The sequence below is a fragment of the Anolis carolinensis genome, chromosome 5 (assembly GCF_035594765.1).
Source record: "Anolis carolinensis isolate JA03-04 chromosome 5, rAnoCar3.1.pri, whole genome shotgun sequence".
In the NCBI taxonomy this organism is placed as follows: Eukaryota; Metazoa; Chordata; class Lepidosauria; order Squamata; family Dactyloidae; genus Anolis; species Anolis carolinensis.
The window spans coordinates 59,340,553-59,359,217 of NC_085845.1; the positions used below are offsets into that span (position 1 = coordinate 59,340,553).

The following is an 18,665-nucleotide window of genomic DNA, read 5'->3' on the forward strand; positions in this document are numbered from 1 at the left end:
CATTAAGCAGCACACCCTTTTTTGGGAGGCGCTGAAAACGGATATTGGGGACTTCCTGTATCTGGCAAGCAGAAATGGATAGTGATTCACCCAAATGCACAAGCCTAGTACCAACCTAGTTTACTTGAGAAAAGAATTCCACAATTTATACATGTCTAAATTGTAGAATTCTTTATTCTAGCAAACTAAGAATTCCAAAATTGGCTTGTTTACTTGTTCCCATCAGCGGTGCTATACCATAATAGAAACACAAAAAACAGTATCTTCTTCAATTCTAGATCAATCGGCTCCCAAGTGTTGATGGACTATAATTCCATTCATTTCTCAGCACTATCTATGCAAGCTAGAGGTGATGGGAAATGCAGTCCAACAATGTGACTCCTCCTCATACTCTAAGCATTCTGAACCATTTGTATTTTCTGAAGACTGATGCATTATAATATTCAGTTAAGGCACAGCTAAGGCATGTCTAGACTGGCCACGTCTTCCCATTTCAGTAATGGATGCAATTGGTGTCCCAGCCAAATTTAGCCAAAGGCACTTCCGGCTATAACTGTTGAGCAGCTACAGCTAGATGCAATGCCCAGTGAAGAAGCAGTCTCAAAATTGAACTGGATTGTAAACAGTTTGTTTTGTTACTGGTCATTCTGCTATCTTTATACTAAAACTGTGAGAAAAGTAAATGGCAATGAAATATTTTTATTTTTCTGGGAAATATGCTATCTCAACAGCTCGGATTTGTTTCCAGAACCCTTGCAGGATACCAAAATACAGTGGTGCGCAAGTCCCATTATATACAATGGTGCAATAAAATAACACCCTTATATAAAATGGCAAAATCAAGGTTTTAGTTTTGGTTTTTTTTCTTATTTTTTGTATAATATTTTCAAGCCATGGGCAATTAAAGATGTCTACATGAAAAAAATGGAATTCACAAAATTACCTATGCATGGAATCTATTCAAGTGTTCTGCAAGTTAACAGATGAGGAGAGGAGTGTGGTGGTTCCACCCCTGTCAATCATACTTCTCATATGCTCAAGAACCCTGGGAGATTAATGTTCTTAATCTCAGGCACAGCATCCCCACATCTCAGAGACACTTTTCTCCATGAAGAGTGATGATGGAAGTGAATAAGGATAGCTCACTAGCCTCCTCATGCATTTATTTAATTACTTTGCTGAAAAGACTCAGTTCAAAAGGACATCTGCAACCATCACAGAAAATTTTATGGTTCCAAGGAAATCTCATATTTTCAGCAGAATTCAAACAGATCATTTGCATTAAATCATTCCGTTGCTATTTAGTAATAGGAGCTGGAATGTGGAGGAACATGCATGAGTGAGGGGGTTTCTTTCCTACAAACTAACAAGGAGCCTCTACACTGACCTTAACATTTCCAGTATGTGAATAAGGGCAGCCAAAACTTCATTTTTCCTGCATTTACATTTCTGTGAATATTGGTAAGTCTTGGTCATGAATGGAAATAAAATTCCTACCCAACCCTTATTTTGAGGTTTTGCCTTATTTTATCCATGTTCATCTTAGAATAGGAAACTTTAGTTGTGGTCCCAGTTATACCAAAGAGCCTTCATAGAAGGGCAGACCCAAGATAGTAGGTTGCCTGAGGAAAATGTCCTTAGGCAATTTGACACTCAGCACAATAAATACCCTCCCATAATAACAATAATAAGCAATAAAACTAAAAATAAAAATAAATAATTATCTACTCCTTGCCTATGGGCAGGATGCAAGAATAAAGTTGTTGTTGTTGTTGTTGTTGTTGTTGTTGTTGTTGTTGTTGTTGTTGTTGTTGTTGTTGTTGTTGTTGTCTGACACTTCAGATCAGCTGCCTGGGGCAGCCAGCACTGAATTGTAAGGCTAACCTTGTATGAAAGTTTCACAATAATATCCCAAGTTCTCAGACTTTCATGAATCTTTTCTTTCTTACTCAATCAGTCTCTGAAATCCCTCATGTTTCCCACAGACTGATCATTTTTTAAGATGAACTTCAACATAATCCTGAACAAATGAATTTGTCTTTCTCGGGATTTAGCAACACAATACAAGTCTCCCAAATGATGTAGTGATCCAATTACTACCAATAGTAATTGATGTCAAGCATGATACCAGTAGTTAAGGGAAACACCTGGAAAATTCACCAATACAAGGGAGCTCAGGAAAAGCTCATAAGTAATCTTTATTGAGGCAAAGATCTCTTATATGGGTTGTGTTATATGGGATATTTTCAAGAGTCAAAAGCCTAAAGCCATTGTTGTGATAGCTACCAACTCACTGGTGCGATAAGACATCCCCCCCCCCAATCCGTATAGCCTTCTATGCCCCCCATTTGTATAGAGAAGAGGGGATTTTCCCCTCTCACACAGATCTGCTGATAAAAACAGTTGCATCTAGAAAATGGTCTTATTAGACATTGGTTAAAAAAATCTTGAGATTCATGTTGCAATATCCATGCTCATACAAGTTTTAAATTGTTATGCAATTGTCAATGTCCCATGCATTCATAGTGGAGTATTTCCTCCCAGATCTTCTCTGTATGGAAGTGGCATCTATATTATGGTGATCATTATTTCACATTTGGAATATTGTCAAACTATAAAGAGATAGTATGGAGCCCCGGTGGCAAAGTGTGTTAAAGCTGCTGAACTTGCAGACCAAAAGGTCCCAGGTTCAAATCCCGGGAGCAGAGTGAGCGGCCGCTGTTGCTCCAGCTTCTGCCAACCTAGCAGTTCGAAAACATGCCAATGTGAGTAGATCAATAGGTACCGTTCTGGTGGGAAGGTAATGGTGCTCCATGCAGTCATGCCGGCCACATGACCTTCGAGGTGTCTCTTCGGCTTAGAAATGGAGATGAGCACCAACCCTCAGAGTCAGACATGACTGGACTTAACATCACGGGAAACCTTTACCTTACCTATACAGAGATAGTAACATTTGTGGAGCCTCTTTTGTGGAAAGAACAACCAATCCTCGTACTAAGGTCTACAGGACTCCACACAATCTTGGGATCAACATTTGTGATAACCATGATAGAGAAGCATGGACATTTGTGATAAGCAGGACAGAGAAGCATGTACATTTGTGACAACTAAGATAAAGAAGCAGGAACAGCTCTCATGATAGTGAGATGGCCAATCTATTCTGAAAAGCAAAGGTGCTGAAACCATTCAGCTATAGGGTTAATCTGGTCTGATTCAGGCTAAAATAGAGAGTACATACATTGTCTTACTAACATGTCCACTGAGCATGGTTTTTTTTGCCATGATAGGAATGACTTTAGTCTTGGAAAACTTGGAAATATTTTTGCCTGTATCTTACAAATATTATTACAGACACTACCAAAGAGTGTTCATGCTCACCATGGGAACTCCGTTTTCATTAGACTGCCTATGGTGGGTTTAAGAAGATTTCACAGTCTTTCTGGGCAGATGGTTTGGCAGATGTTCTGCTATGACAAAAAGGGGTTTTCCATACAGGAGAATTTTACCCTTTACAAGTAAAAGTAAAACAAGAGTCCTGCCCAATCTGTCCTCTCTGCCATACAGATATAGAAATCTTTGTTAATTTTCTTCTACAAGTAATTTCAGCTGTTTTCTTCCTGTTACAAGAAAGTCTTTGAAAACAGTGCATCATGAAGGCTATCGGTACTAGTTGGGGAGTTATTGTCTACAAACGTTTATACGGGTGCTTCTGCTCCCAGAAGACATAGCTGGTTTGGGGTGAAACTATGATATAAAATGTGTTCAATTTAACATGAACTACCATGGTTCAGTGCTACGGAATTCAGGAAGCTGTAGTTCGACAAGGTCTTTAGCCTTCTCTGTCAAACAGTGCTGGTGCATCCCAAAATGACAATCCCCGGGGCTGCACAACATTAAGCCAGGGCACTTAAAGTGGTATCAAACTGCATCCATTCCACAAGGTAGATGCAACAATGAAGAATTCTGGAAGCTAACATCTACACCACCTGGAGGACCAGAATAATGGAGACACTGCTCCGAAGAGCTCCACACTCAGGGCAAGGTCTCCCCACTTAATTATCTGACACCGCCTAACTTTCCTTTCCCTTCTCTGAAGCTTGCTGTGGGAGAGAAGGGAGGGAGGGAGGGAGGGGTTGTCTTCTAGTTTGTCTCCATTTCACATGGAATCATGGGAGCTGCAGTTTTACATGGTCTTTAGCTTTCTCTCTCCATGAGTACTGGTGCCTCCCCAAAGGACAACTCACAGGATCCTATAGCCTTGAGTCCTGGCCACAGTGCCTGATGACAAGTGCCCCCCCCCCCCTTAAACATGAGACAATATGTATAAAATGTTAATGACCATATAGTAGTTTGAAAACGTAATTGATGTCCCAGTATTGTTACTGTGTGAAACTGAAAATTAAATTGCATTACTATTTTAATATTTTCAAAAAATCATTCTAATTGTGGGTAGGCTCCCTTTGTCTCCTGGTAAACCATGTTTGAGACCCCGTCCTCCACAGTTAAAGTGGAGTCGGATGGTATTACTTACAACAGACATGGGCAAACTTTCTAACTTCGGAGATACATGGCGGGCCAAAGTAGGGTGGGCGGGCCAGGAGGCAGTTCTCCCCAAGTCCCCATGGAAGAAAGCGCAATCAAAGCACTCCCCATAGACAACCTCTGTGGGAAAGTCTCCAGAGAAGGAGACTCCACCACACTATGAGGAAGCCTATGCCACTCTCCAATAGCTCTTACTTTCAGGAAGTTCTTCAGTCGAATCTTTTCAATCAAATATCTTTTCCTGCCATTTGAACCCATTGCTTCCTTGTACCCTGGTTTTTAGAGCAGCAGAAAGTCAGCCCCCCCCCCCCCCAGGGAGGGAGGAAGAGAAGGATGGAAGGGAGGATAGAAGGGAAGGGGACAGAGGGAGGGAAAAGACAAAAGGGAAGGAAGGAAGGAAGGAAGGAAGGAAGGAAGGAAGGAAGGAAGGAAGGAAGGGAGAGGGAAGGGGGAGAAAAGAGGGATGGAAGAACAAAAGGATAGACGGGAAGAAAGGAGGAAGGGAAAAGAGAGGTAAGGAAGGAAAGGAGGATGGGAAGGAGAAAAGAAAGAAAGAAGGAAGGAGGGATAGGATGGTGTGAGAGAGGAGGGCCTAAGAAAGGAGCCCAAGAGGCCACATCCAGCCCTGGGTTTGCCCATACAGGCATGGGCAAACTTTGGCCCGCCAGGTAGTTTGGTCTTCAACTCCCACAGCTGGTAAACTGGCTGGGATTTCTGGGAGTTGCAGTCCAAAACACCTGGAGGGCTGATGTTTGCCCATGGCTGGTATAGATGCCATTGTTGGGGAACCACTGCTCTGAAAAACTCGAGACTCAGGGCACTTGACTCTCCAGTAACTTTCCCCTCCCTCTTCAGAAATAATAATAATAAACAACTTTATTCCTATTTTTGTAAACAGTTTATTATGATACACAACAGAACAACAGATCATAGCAGATATAATCAAGTAACAATAATTTTGATATATACATGCATATCTACATTAGTCAATCAATCAGTTATTTCTGACATTGAATGCATATTAATCTTAGTAACTTAACATAAATCATTTAGTCTTGCTATTTCTACATGTTATCCACTATTTTCAGTCTATACTTGTTTGAATGTTGTGGTGAACTCTTATATTTTAAAAAAACTTAAATAAGAAGAAAGCATATTGTTGTTATTTATTTGTTCAGTTGCTTCCAACTCTTTGTGACTTCATGGACCAGCCCATGCCAGAGCTCCTTGTTGGCCGTCACCACCTCCAGCTCCTTCAAGGTCAAGCCAGTCACGTCAAGGATACCATCCATCCATCTTGCCCTTGGTTGGCCCTTCTTTCTTTTTCCTTCCATTTTCCCCAGCAGCATTCTCTTCTCCAAGCTTTCCTGTTTTCTCATTTATACTGACCACTTAATGCAGTTTGGAAGCTGCTTCTGCTCCTTCTATTTCTATCAGTTTTATACTAATTTATGCAATGCTTTTGATACGAAATAAATAAACAAATCTGCATATCTAAGATGGTTAATGTTTATTCTGGCAATTTTAACTCTGGCCTTGGATTCACCAAGCCCCGCAGGTCACATGATGTGTTCTTCATACAAGTTGAATAGGTCGATGAGATAGAATAAACTTTGGGTTGCTGTGAGATTTTCGGGCTGTATAGCCATGTTCCAGAAGCTTTCTCTCCTGACGTTTCGCCCACATCTGTGGCAGGGATTCTCAGAGGTGCGAGCTATGTTGAAAACTAGGCAAGGGAGGTTTATATATCTGTGAAAGGTCCAGAGTGGGAGAAAGAACTCTTGTCTGTTGGAGGCAGGTGCGGATGTTGTAATTAACCAACTTGATTAGCCTGCCACAGATGTGGCCGAAACATCAGGAGAGAAAGCTTCTGGAACATGGCCATACAGCCCAAAACACTCACAGCAACTCAGTGATTCAGGCAAAGAAAGCCATGGACAATACTGAATAAACTTTATTTCCAGACCACCCTCTCTCCCCAAAGAGACTCAGGTTTATAGACACAATACAAAAAGGTAAACATCCAGTGCCGCATATGAGTACAAACAGGGCTGTAGCCAAGAAAGGGGGGGGGAGGTTAGGGGTTCAACTCTAACCACCCCCCCCCCCGAAATTTTTCAGGTTTTTTAAAACCTCGTTTATTCATGAATTTTAACTGATTAACCAAATCCTCATAAGTGTCCACTGAATTTTATCTCTCTTGAGTGTCCACTGAATCATAGAATCATAGAGTTGGAAGAGATCTCAGGGGCCATCCAGTCCAACCCCCTACCAAGAAGCAGGAAATCGCATTCAAAGCACCCCGACAGATGGCCATCCAGCATCTGCTTAAAAGCCTCCAAAGAAGGAGCCTCCACCACAGTCCGGGGCAGAGAGTTCCACTGCTGAACAGCTCTCATATTTAGGAAGTTCTTCCTAATGTTCAGGTGGAAACTCCTTTCCTGCAGTTTAAAGCCATTGTATCCATGGAGGCTGATTTCGACATTATTTTGCATTATGAAACTATTCTTTATGATTCGCTAAAAAAAAAAAGTTTCAACCCCACCCCCCGAATTATTATTATTATTATTATTATTGTTATTATTATTATTGGCTATGGCCCTGAGTACAAACACATCAAAATAACGGAGCTGGGTGCCTTCATCAAAAGAATGGGCGTCTTCCTGGCAGTCGGGACGCATGGCCCAGGAGCCCAGCATTTCGCGGCGGCCAGCCGGCCGGCCTTGCAGCTCCCAGGTTCGCCTGAAGGCCGCCGAGAGCCGGGCGGGAGGGGCGCCGGGGCGGTTTCTGCCTCGGATCGAAGGAGAGGCTCGGCGGCGGGCGCAGAGGCTTCCCCGTTCCTCCTCTTCTTCCTCCTCCTCCCGTCCATCCATCCCTCCATCCCTCCCTCGCTCCTCCCCGCCCGCCTTGCCCAGCGCCTTGTGGAAGGAGCCAGCTCGAGGCTGCCGCCGCTGCGTTGCCCGCCTGCCATCCGCCTGATCATGAAGGCACCGGAGGCGAGGGAGGTCGGCCGCCCAGGAGCCGCCTGCTCCCGCCCGCCTTCCTGTCCTGCTCTGCTAGACTGGGGCGTCAGGTGAGAAGCCTGGGGAGCGGACCTCGCCTCTCCTTCCCATTGCACCCTAGGCGGGCCAGGGGGGGTGGTAGTGGTGGGGCTGCCACGCTTCCCAGACCCTCCAAAAGGGCGCCTCAAGGTGGGGACTGTGGCGGCGGGCTTTCCTTCTCGGCACCTTCTGCCTCTTTCCGAGGGGCTGGCGGGGTTTTTGGCTCTCATTGGGGAGGGAGACGGACCAACTGTAGCCTCTGGGAGCTCTTCGAGGAAGAGGGATGCCTGGCGGAGGCGAATGAATGACTGACTGCCACTTAAGAGAGAAGGAAGCAGCAGCGGGGCGCGTTTGCTCCCTGGGCTCCCCTCGGGAGGCATTTCCGAGAGGAGGAGAGACAAAAGGCAGGCTCTGCGCGCTGCTCTTCCTTCCCAAACGGCTCCCTTCCCCAAACCAGCTGCTGAGGGATCTGCCGTTTGGCGCGAGCAGACCCCTCCCCTTTCCATTGACGCTCTCTCTCTCTCGCTCTCCATCTCGAGCTTAACTTCTGGTCTTCGCTCTGCAGCCAATCATATCGATCCCGCTGCCTCTCTCTCTCTCTGTCTCTCTCTTTCTCTCGGCTCCTGTCAATGGGGGTGGGCTATCGACCGGGAGGCTCCGAGGCTCCAACTCTCGGCGGCGGCGGGCAGGTGCGTGGCGCCCCTTTGTGAAACATGCCTGTGCCTTGCTTCGGACCCTGACAGGTTACAAACTCCCCCCGTCAAAGGGTGACCAAGCTGGCGGCGCCGCGGAAGTTTCTCTCCTCGACCTGAAGCGGGAGGGAGGCCGGCACAGGCAGCGCTTCCTGCCCGGAGGAGAAGGAAGAGATCCTGCGAGGAGACAGAGCACCCCTGGGCGCTTCCCGGGCGACCCCTGCCCTTGGCCATGAAGAGGAAACAGAAGCGCTTTCTGCAGATGACGTTGTTGTTCGTGGTGACCCTGGTTTTCCTGCCCAACGTCGGACTCTGGTCTCTGTACAGGGAGAAACACCTGGTGAAGTCCACCATGCTGGGAGAGCAGCAGGTAAGCGGGCTAAAGAGAGCCAGCGCAAGAGCCTCCCCGGGTTTACTATTGTGTCTCCGGAGTTGCCCAAGGAACCTGGCTTGAGAACTTGTGGCTTCCAGCCTCTTTCTGTGTGGATGCTGAACTTGCACAAAGGAGGAGGATTGAGGAATTGGTACATGGAGTTGATTAAGGCAGGGAGAAAGTTGCCAGAGGCTAAGCTCTCTTTGAGTCACTATCAGGGTTATAGGAGAGGGCGGTTAAGGGTTCTCCCCTCCCTACATTTTTCAGGTATTTAAAAAACCTGGTTTACTCACGAATTTTAACCAGAGTGTCCACTGAAGCTTATCGATGGAGCCTGATTTCTGTATTATTCTGTGTTATGGGACTACTCTTCATGATTCTCTAAAAAAAGTTTCAACACTCCTGAATTTTTTTTTTTCTGGCTATGGCTCAGGTCACTATCATGGGTTTGAGGCTGGTTTCTCTTTCTTGATCTTGTTGTCTGGAATTCGATTTCCAAAGTTTGGGCATGGGTGTGTCTACGATCTAGGGCAGTAGTTCCCAATCTGTGGTCTGTGGACCACCAGTGGTCCGCAAGAACTGAAATATGGTTGGTGGCCTCACCATTACTACTACGGATAATAACACAACACAACCAAAAAAAAATTTCTTGGTGTCTTCATTTTTTGGTCTGTTCCTGGGGTCATTTGGGGTGTTGATTCAGAAAATTGGATTGGATAGACCACATCAGCTCTAGATTATTAAATATGGTTTTCTATGGGTGAGAAAATGGCAACTTCTGGATAGAATATGTTCCATATCAGAAACTAGAGCTGATGTGGTCTCTTCAATGCACTCAAAATAACCAAACAAAATCTGAAGTTGACCAAAAACTGATTCGTAACCTTTTTGGTACTAATGTTGGAGAGTGGTCCCTGGTCAAAGTGGTCCCTGGTCAAAAAAGGTTAGGAACCACTGGTCTAGGGTATGGCCATGTACCAGAAGTTTTACACATACTCAACTATCATTTGAAAGGAGTAGTGCTGAACAGTTGCATTGAATCACTTCGGTGTGGTATAAATAATATAATCACATGGTGTGTGTACCAAAATAACCACGCTATATTTTTCAGCAAATAAGGATCCAGGCTGGTTTCTAGAGCGCGTTGCGTTGTACACATTGTCTTGTTTCTCAATCTGCCTTAGCCTCAAACCAACCCGAGAAAGTTGCTTGCAATCTGAGAGAGGAATCCTCTGGACGTCCAAAAACACCCACTTCCAAAATTCTCAGATGAATAAGAATTTGATTCTTGGTGCCTTGTAGAAAAACCCAGTACAAACCTCTTTACTTAAACTGCTAGATCTTGTTTTTGTCTCCCTTCAAACTCCCTCTATGTGATATGTACAAGTGTCCGGTTTCTCTTTTTCCTTATTGCAGTGAGCATACCCTATACAGAAAGGCATTTGCATTCATATTATCTGTCTGACTGTTCTATCTGCTTGATGCCATAATGTGCTGTTAAGTATCTCTAGTTTATGGCCTTCTTCGTCATCTGAGATTAACAGCAGTTAATATAACCTATATTTTTTGTCATAATTTTCAACTCGTTAAGTTTATGTATGGCTCGTAAACCAAAATAAGACTTGCATTAAATTAAGTGCCTTTTAGAGAGTTGCTTTAATGCAAAACTTTAAATCATTGCTGCTAATAAATTAGGAAAGGCTGCATTTCCTTTGCAAGTGTTGCTGTGATCCGATGCACAATGGTTCATATAGACTTTAAATGTGCCACACGCACACATAAGGGTGAGGGATATCAAATTATAGAAATATTTTATCTTGCAGCTTGTTTATCACTTGTATCAGTATGTACTAGGCAGCGACATATATCAACTGCTATATTAATATCCTTAATTTCATGGACCATCACTCAAGTATATTATAAGTCTTCCACATATTGAATGTTTGTAAATTAGTTTGGTCAGTAGAAGGCACATTAGCGCATGTCAGATTATTGATTGATATTTTGCCGTTGATGTTCACTGTACACATTTTAATGTGCTAAGGAAAGTTATGAAGTAATCTGAATGTTTTAAAGAGCTTTGGATGTATAAGATGCCATTCTTTTTAAAAGAAGGTGACGGCTTCTTAACTTTGTTCAAAATCTTAAAGGTTTCTACAGCACATTCCCATGCATGCTTACTTGGAAATAAGTTTCAGTATGTTCACTTCAACATAGCTTCTTTATAACTATGCACAGGACTACAGTCCTGCAGTATCATATATAATCATTCTGATAAAGTAGTCAATGTCTTTTGTTGTCTTATAGTATGAAGAACTTCTTAGCAGTCCCAATTTCTGTCTTAAGGGACTTTTGCATGAGAAATGCACTTCTGAATGAATCCACAATGTTTGTTGTCTAGTTCAATGTCTGCCCAGTCTTATGTATGTTTATTCAGAAATGAGGTTTATTGTTATCCATGGGACTTACTTATAGTTAAGTGTATGCAAGATTACAGTCTTAGAGGCATTATTTTAAGTAGAAGAAAGACTGGTGTTACAACCCTATGCAGTTATCTGAAGTAAAATCTCATTAACAACTTGGTGGGGTTTACTACCAAGTAAGTATAAATCCAATGATAGTCTCAGGTGCAGAGCAACTGACACGTGCACCCTAAAAATTCCCTTTTCAAACTCAATGTATGAACAATGAAGGAATAATCTCTAAAGTTCTCAGAGATCACTTGCTGGAACATGTAAGGTGAAATTAGTGCTAATAAGATCTTTAGAACTCACAGTGCTTGGATAACTTTATTCTTGGCTGTGCTTGAGAAGCAATATGACTTAGCCATCAATGAAACAAGACCTTTCACAAAAAATTGGAACTGGGTGTAATACCAGAGTATTGTGTGTTCAGAAAACTAACTTTATTTTCCAATACGTATATAAATGAATTTATTTATTGTGACAAATGGAAGCTGTATGTCTAGGTAATCCTTAGACATGTGCAATGCCGCTTTAAGATATGTATTTTCCCAAGGCAGGTTACTGGTTTTACAGCCAATGACACAAATGAAGGTGCAAAAGCTGGAATTCAACTGATGTGGATTCTTAGACCATTGATATTTATGTGACATCTTTTATATATCTTTTAATTTAAAGAATGTATGCTTTGAAAAGAGGAGCCCTCAGTGGTGCAGTGGGTTAAACTGCTGAGATGCTGAACTTGCCTACCAAAAGGTTGGTGGTTTGAATCTGAGGACCGGGGTGAGTTCCTGCTGTTAGGCCCAGCTTCTGCCAACCTAGCAGTTCGAAAACATGCACATGTGAGTAGATCAATAGGTACCGCTCTCGCAGGAAGGTAACGATGCTCCATGGGCCACATAACTTTGGAGACATCTACGGACAATGCCAGCTCTTTGGCTTAGAAATTGAGATGAGCGCCACCCCCCAGAATTGAACACAACTAGACTTAATGTCAGAGGGAAACCTTTACCTTTACCTTATGCTTTGAAAAGGGCTATCAATATTTTCTGAATCATTTTCCATTTCATATTTTACTTAGTAGTGAAAAGAATTTCAACAGACTCAAATCTGAATGGCCCTAAATATAAGATCTCCTTTTCTCATCCTGATTAAAACTATACTGTAATGCAGAACTCAGGTTTGTAATTCTATGGAAAAACACAGAATGGGGTCTAAAGAAATGGGTTACATTCCAACATTGACTGAACGAAGGATGGATTGTTCCAATAGCCTAAACTGCCCATCATTTCACTATTGGCATTTTTGTACTACTGTCGAAGAACCAGTATTCATTTCTTGCATTATACTTTGGGAGGTTTTATTTACAAGTTACCCAAAACTGACTTTTTTCTAGTTTGTAATGCATCTTAGTAGATGGATGTTTTAAAACTTGACTGCACAAGAAGATGTAGATGTATCAGAGAACTTTAATGATGCAAACTTGCACTTGCATAATTATTCATAGCACTTCTTGCAGCCAGGGGGACTTACGTCTGTGTATACACATATTGGGTTGTGCAATAAAAATTATGAAACGTAAGTGAAGCTTGGTTGTTACATTGTACAGTTGACTTACCTTTTGCATATACATGTTCAGGTTGTTTGTGAGAAGTTCAATACTTTTATTCAGTTATGATGTGTACCAAGTTATAAGAATCCTTTCGAATCAAATGTACAATGGTACCTGGGTAGACTGAACATGGGCATGTCTATGTGAGTTGATCAATACAAGGTTCATTGTGTAGGTTGTATCATCCAGGTAGATTCATGTACTGCTCCCATCTGAAAGAAACTGTAATGGGATCCTATCAAGTTTTCCACCATGTTTAGGTTTACTTATAATGCTTGGTATTTTTTGCTGCATAAAATATATATGAGTAGTGAAAATATAGTGTGTTTCAAAATGATGGACCCAATTTCAAATGGGAACATGTTAATATTACACCAAAAGTTACAAACGGTTTAATGAGTTATCAAGCTGTCAAGTTTTCCTAACCATCTTGAGCTTGAAGCAACAACAAAAAAATATCTGCAGATGGAGAAAATCTCATTATGCCTTATGTTGTGGGGTTGTCATCTTGCTAATGACTGAGGCTAGGGGCTGTTTGTGCACTGAGAGGCATCTAGACACAATCATTTGAAACTCTGTGCCCCACCCTTTCAAATGACAAGGGTTTCATTCTTGGGTGGTTCACAGTTGCAGGGATACAACGATTTCAATTCGGGTCCATCTTTTTGAAACATCATGCAAAATAAATGAAGCATTGACAAGCAAAGGTAACAACAGGTCATGTCAAGATCTATCACAGTTACTGAAAGGTCTATTTTTGAAAGATAATTGGATACAGGAAGCCAACCTTGTAAAGACTTGTTAGGTAGCAATGGTGTGAAGAAATTATTGAAAAAGAATAGTGAAACTAGAAAGAAATTGAATGAATTCTTTGCATCACAGTCTTCACTGTGCAAATTGTTTAGCAGTGTCTTATATCTGAACCAGGTTCAGGAGAACTAAAGCATATAGAAGATATGAACTTGGAAGGCAGCCACCTTAACTCTTAAAAAATGTCAGATACCAGAGACTGCCAAGAAATTACAGACCTAGTTCAATTTCTATCTGGGGTAATTTTGTGGAAATCTGGAAAATAAGCTTCAATGAAGAGGAAATGAATGTGTTTTCTGCAGAAGGAAATTCTGTCACACCAGACTTCCAGAGTTCTTTGGGAACAGAGTTGCTATGTGAAATAAGGGACAGTGCTTCTATCCCTTTAATAGTTGTGCAGAAGAGTGAACATGAGCAGGTGTTGCTTATCATGCAAACAGCACCTGCTGAAATTCTTTCTATTAAAAAAACTATTGAAAAGTCCCCTGTTTCACCTGGAAACTCTATTGGGGAGTATCAACTAACATGAAGATAAGTGTGAATTGCCAAAATGTAGCATTCAGAAAAACTTTGGCAAAATGCCTGATGAAATGGTCCTAAGATATTTTATAGATATTGATAAGACCAGTAGGTAGTTAAGTAAGATATAGACCCTGATTGATTATAGAACAGGGAGCAGAGTATAGAAATACAGTAGAGTCTCACTTATCCAAGCTAAACAGACCGGCAGAAGTTTAGATAAGCGAATAACTTGGATAATAAGGAGGGATTAAGGAAAAGCCTATTAAACATCAAATTAAGTTATGATTTTACAAATTAAGCACCAAAACTTCATGTTATACAACAAATTTGACAGAAAAAGTAGTTCAATACACAATAATGTTATGTTGTAATTACTGTATTTACGAATTTAGCACCAAAATATCACAATATATTGAAAACATTGACTACTAAAATGGCTTGGATTATCGTGAGGCTTGGATTAGTGAGACTCTACTGTAAATGGATAGATCCTGTAGCTGTAAGGAGTAAACAATGATGTCTCACACATGCATGTGTTAGAACTAGAACTTTCTTGAAAAGCTAATGGAATCAGGGGAGATAACTAAGTTTGTAGATAACATCAATACCATCAGGTACTGAAAGTCCAACCAAAACTGCAGTTTACTCGGTAAACAGGCAATAAAAGTGCAAATGAAGTTCAATGTAAGTAAATGTAATGTTGTACACTAGGCAGAACTTCTTAATTTCAGATATATTATTATAGATGTGAGAGTGAATAATGAGCAAAGAGACCTTGGAGCTGTAGTGGATATGCCAACATACTGCAAATGCCAATGCACTGTACAGCAGCCATGAAAAGGCAAATTCCATGTGATTAGAAAAGGGATTAAAGATAACATGGTCAGCATAGTAATGCCCTTATATAAAGCTACAGCACACCTGCATTCAAAATAGTATAAATCAGTATTGTCACCCTATCTTGAAAAGGTGATCATACAGCTGGGAGAAGAGTGACCAAAATGATAATAATGAGCACTTTCCTTGGGAGGAAAGACATAAGCATTTGGGACCTTTGGATTGTAAAAATAGGCAAAAGTGAAGGCAGGTTTTTTTAGGGTTTATAGAGGAGAAGGGGAAATCATTTTTTTCTCTCTCATAACATTGGTATTTAGTATAATCCAGTGAAAAAAGATCTGAACTGGATCAGAGCTAAGACTGATATCCTGTTGTTTGGCATAATTATGCTGTCACTGGCATAGCAGCAGGAACTGAAGTTTTTTGAAAAAGAAAAATGTCATAGATACACATGTGGTTGGGGTAGAGATAGAAAGAGATGAGGCTTTTTTAAATGTCAGGGAACTCTGACAAGAAGGAGCCTGGACGGACAAGCATCTTGCAGCTCAGGACTGATTCTGCACAAAATTGGTACGTGCCAATTGGTTTATCATTTGCATACAAAACAGCATTTCTGTACAAAAATTCCACATGTCAATTTTGCACAGAATAACTCCTGAACTGCAAGTAATCTTTGGAGGCAAAAGAAAATTGCTAAAATGAATCACTGCATCCTCTTAGAATGGACTTAATACAGAATAGCATCTCTAAGCAGGGAAAAGGCAGAGAAAGGGATCTCCATTTGAAGAGAAAGATGCTGATTCTTGTGCAGTCTATTTTTGGAATACAGAGTGCCTGGTTGGGACTTTGAAACTCAAGGTGCTCTGGGGAGACTTCTGGAAAATCCCTCTATCCAGCACAGTTATTGTCTAAGGCAGAATTCTCAGAATGCCTCTAGGTTTGAGTCCATTTTTGAAAACCAGAAGAAAAAAAGCTGCTTCAGATTTGATAGCTTTCTTTTCAGATGGTGATGGAAATGACTCTCCACTGACTGCTTCTATGTCCTGAAAAGGGGAACAATGTTGATGGAACGCACCCTTATATCTATGCAATTCACTAAGAGAATTACATTTATATAATTACACAATGTAGTGCCATGGCATGGGACTTAGATCATTTTAAGCAGGAAACTTAGTGCACCTTTCCCCAAGCTGGTCTTTTGCAGATATGTTTCTGAGAAGATCATTGGGCTGGAAAGGGTTTAAAAATCAATGTGGAAGGACAGGAAAGGAATGGAAAGAAGAGAAGTGGGGTGAGCAGATCGATGGATTGGAAATGGGTTTAATATCTTGCTGGCATTTTTAGAAGGACAGCAGATAGAGAGGGGAAATTGGGAGCAAGAGGAGTGGGAAAGGAGATAATGGACTAGAAAGAGGTTTAGAATGTCACTGGTGTTTTGGAAAGACAGGAGATTATGAAGAGCAGGGCAAAGAAGTCAAGCTATTTAAGCAAAAGCTACAAACCTATTTGATAAAAAGTTGCAGAGAAACCTGAAAATATGAAGGTCTAATTGTTCAACTGTATTGCTGGACTCCTGGCAAAAGACCTACCTTATGGACTTGGCTCTTATCACTGGAAATCCTGTTCTTGCTTGTTAAAAGAAAGAAAGTCAATCAGTCAGACAGAAAGACTACTATTGGGGTAAGCAACATTTAGTGTGTTCATAATTTTTCCATATGTCATATAATCATAAACCTGGAATGGGCCCTATGAGTCATCAGGTACATGCCCCTGCCCATTAGAGGATTTTCAGCTAGAGCATCTCCAGCAAGTAGTTGTCTAGTCTCTTTCTGGAGACAAATAGAGGATGAGACTCCATCACCCTGGTAATTTGTTCCATCAAGACATTGTTTCTAATGTTCCTTCAATAACACCTGAGTTTAAGGCATCAGATGTAAGAAACCACCTTTTCTGGCATTGTTTCTCCTCAACACCCTTTCAATGAAGCTGAGTTAAGGCACACTTTTAAAATACTTATTTCATTGAGTGCCACGCCACCTGAAGAAGAATTAGCCATACTTTAAAAAAAGATAAAAATTACCTCCTCATTTTATCACAGCTTTAGAAATGGCAAGATACCTCTACCCCACATTTGAAGCTTGCTTCATGTGAAGCGCACCATCGGTAGCAGTTTCTTAAGTGTGTAAATGTAAACACTTATTTAAAAAAAGCAAGGCAAGCGATGCAGAGCTGCGATTGGCATTGGGAATTTAGATACCAGTGGATTGGAGCATGACCTGTCTCTCTCAGAAGCCTGCTCACAGCAGAAAAATGGAGGCCCATCTTTGCTAAAAGATACGTCATGGCTTTCATCAGTTATGATTGGCTCAACAGGCAGGGCTCATAGGGCAACCCCGTGTGGGTGCACAGCTGCCTCTTCACACTCCACATGTAGCCAAATGAAATGGAAAATATCTGTGATCAGCAGCCATGTGGTCTGTTGCAGCCAAAAAAAAAAAATGGTGGCAGTGCCTGTGCTAGTTTGGCTGGTTGAAAGACCTGAACCAGCTAGAGCCTGTTTTGAAAAACAGACCTGTGCACAACCCTAGTTAGGATGTGATATTAAACAACAAGTTCAGAGGCAAAATATCTGAAGATGAGAATTTTTCCAGAACTCATAACAAGACTTAAAAATCCTAACAACTCTGAGCTCATTAAAAATGTTGTTTAGCAATAAAGTGGCAATCCAAACTGCAGGATATAATGTTGCAGACTACAAATGAACTTGACTCCTTTTCTCTATAAATCAGTCATTCTTGTTGTGTCATGAAAACACATAAAGAACTTAACTGAGTAAGGTTTAACATCTTTTTTTTTACAACCTTGTAAATTCCAATTGGTGCATTAACATTTTTTTAGTTTACTTTGTCTTATTCCCTCTCACAGTGTTTGTTATTGCAAAAAAAGAGTAAATGTGTTAGCAGAACTTTGCCTGGCAAATTCCCAAGACAGGGATTTTGGGTGTTGAAGAATGCTATTATGAAAAATACTTTATCTTCTCTTGTTTTACAACTTTTTGTGTGTGTGCCTAATCTGGCATTCACTCTTAATAATGGCTAGGTAACCTTGAAAATATTCTTTCCATGCATCACTAATGAGTTTTTACTATATTTATTCCATCTAGCACCTCTGTAGCATACAAAAGATATTTCTCATCATATAAGAGAATATAATTTCACCTGCGGTGCCTTTTATATGCTAACTGTCCCATAGGCAAATGGGTAGTGAGCTGTTTTTATAATTGAGTTTATTGGCTAGAAATGAAACGAAGAAGAAGAGCACGAGTAATGCACAGTTCAGTGTGTGTGTCTACTTAGAGCTTATCTTTTTGGTAGCTTAAATATTATTTTGCTGATCTAGTCATGACTTCACTTTTATTGACTTTATTGCAGATCATTGATTCATACTATTTTCCTTCCTTTTGGTGCTAAAATAGATGTGATGCTAAGCGCATCTTTGACAATCCTGGCTTGGATCCAGGTGAACCTCCTGCAGGTGAGGAAGTTAGATGTGAACTCTTGATCATTTAAACTTTCCCGCTGGTTGAATGGGTCAAATTTTGTGGTATGCCACATGAAAATCCAATCTGGAGGATTGTGAAGATTTCTAAAAATATTTACAAGGTAATGCTAAAGTCTATAGAAGAAAGGGAAATTGGTAAAAATCATGCTTCTCACATTTTCATCGGTGAACAGTAAACCTTTTCTGAATAACTCTATAGCTAGAAGAAACTGG

The 18,665-nt window shown here is 41.2% G+C and overlaps 1 protein-coding gene across 4 annotated transcripts in view; it reads left to right on the forward strand.

Moving 5' to 3' along the window:
* The first annotated feature begins 8,507 nt into the window (after positions 1-8,507).
* The window catches only part of galntl6 (polypeptide N-acetylgalactosaminyltransferase like 6), a 753,660-nt gene continuing 743,502 nt past the window's right edge, over positions 8,508-18,665 (forward strand). For all 4 annotated transcript variants that reach the window (XR_010006391.1, XM_016995302.2, XM_016995304.2 and 1 more), the window contains exon 1: positions 8,508-8,645. Coding sequence is in view for 3 of the 4 variants with exons in the window: in XM_016995302.2 (XP_016850791.1) it covers positions 8,508-8,645 (138 nt within the window). In the remaining variant the exon portion in view is untranslated. The remainder of the gene's footprint in view (positions 8,646-18,665) is intronic.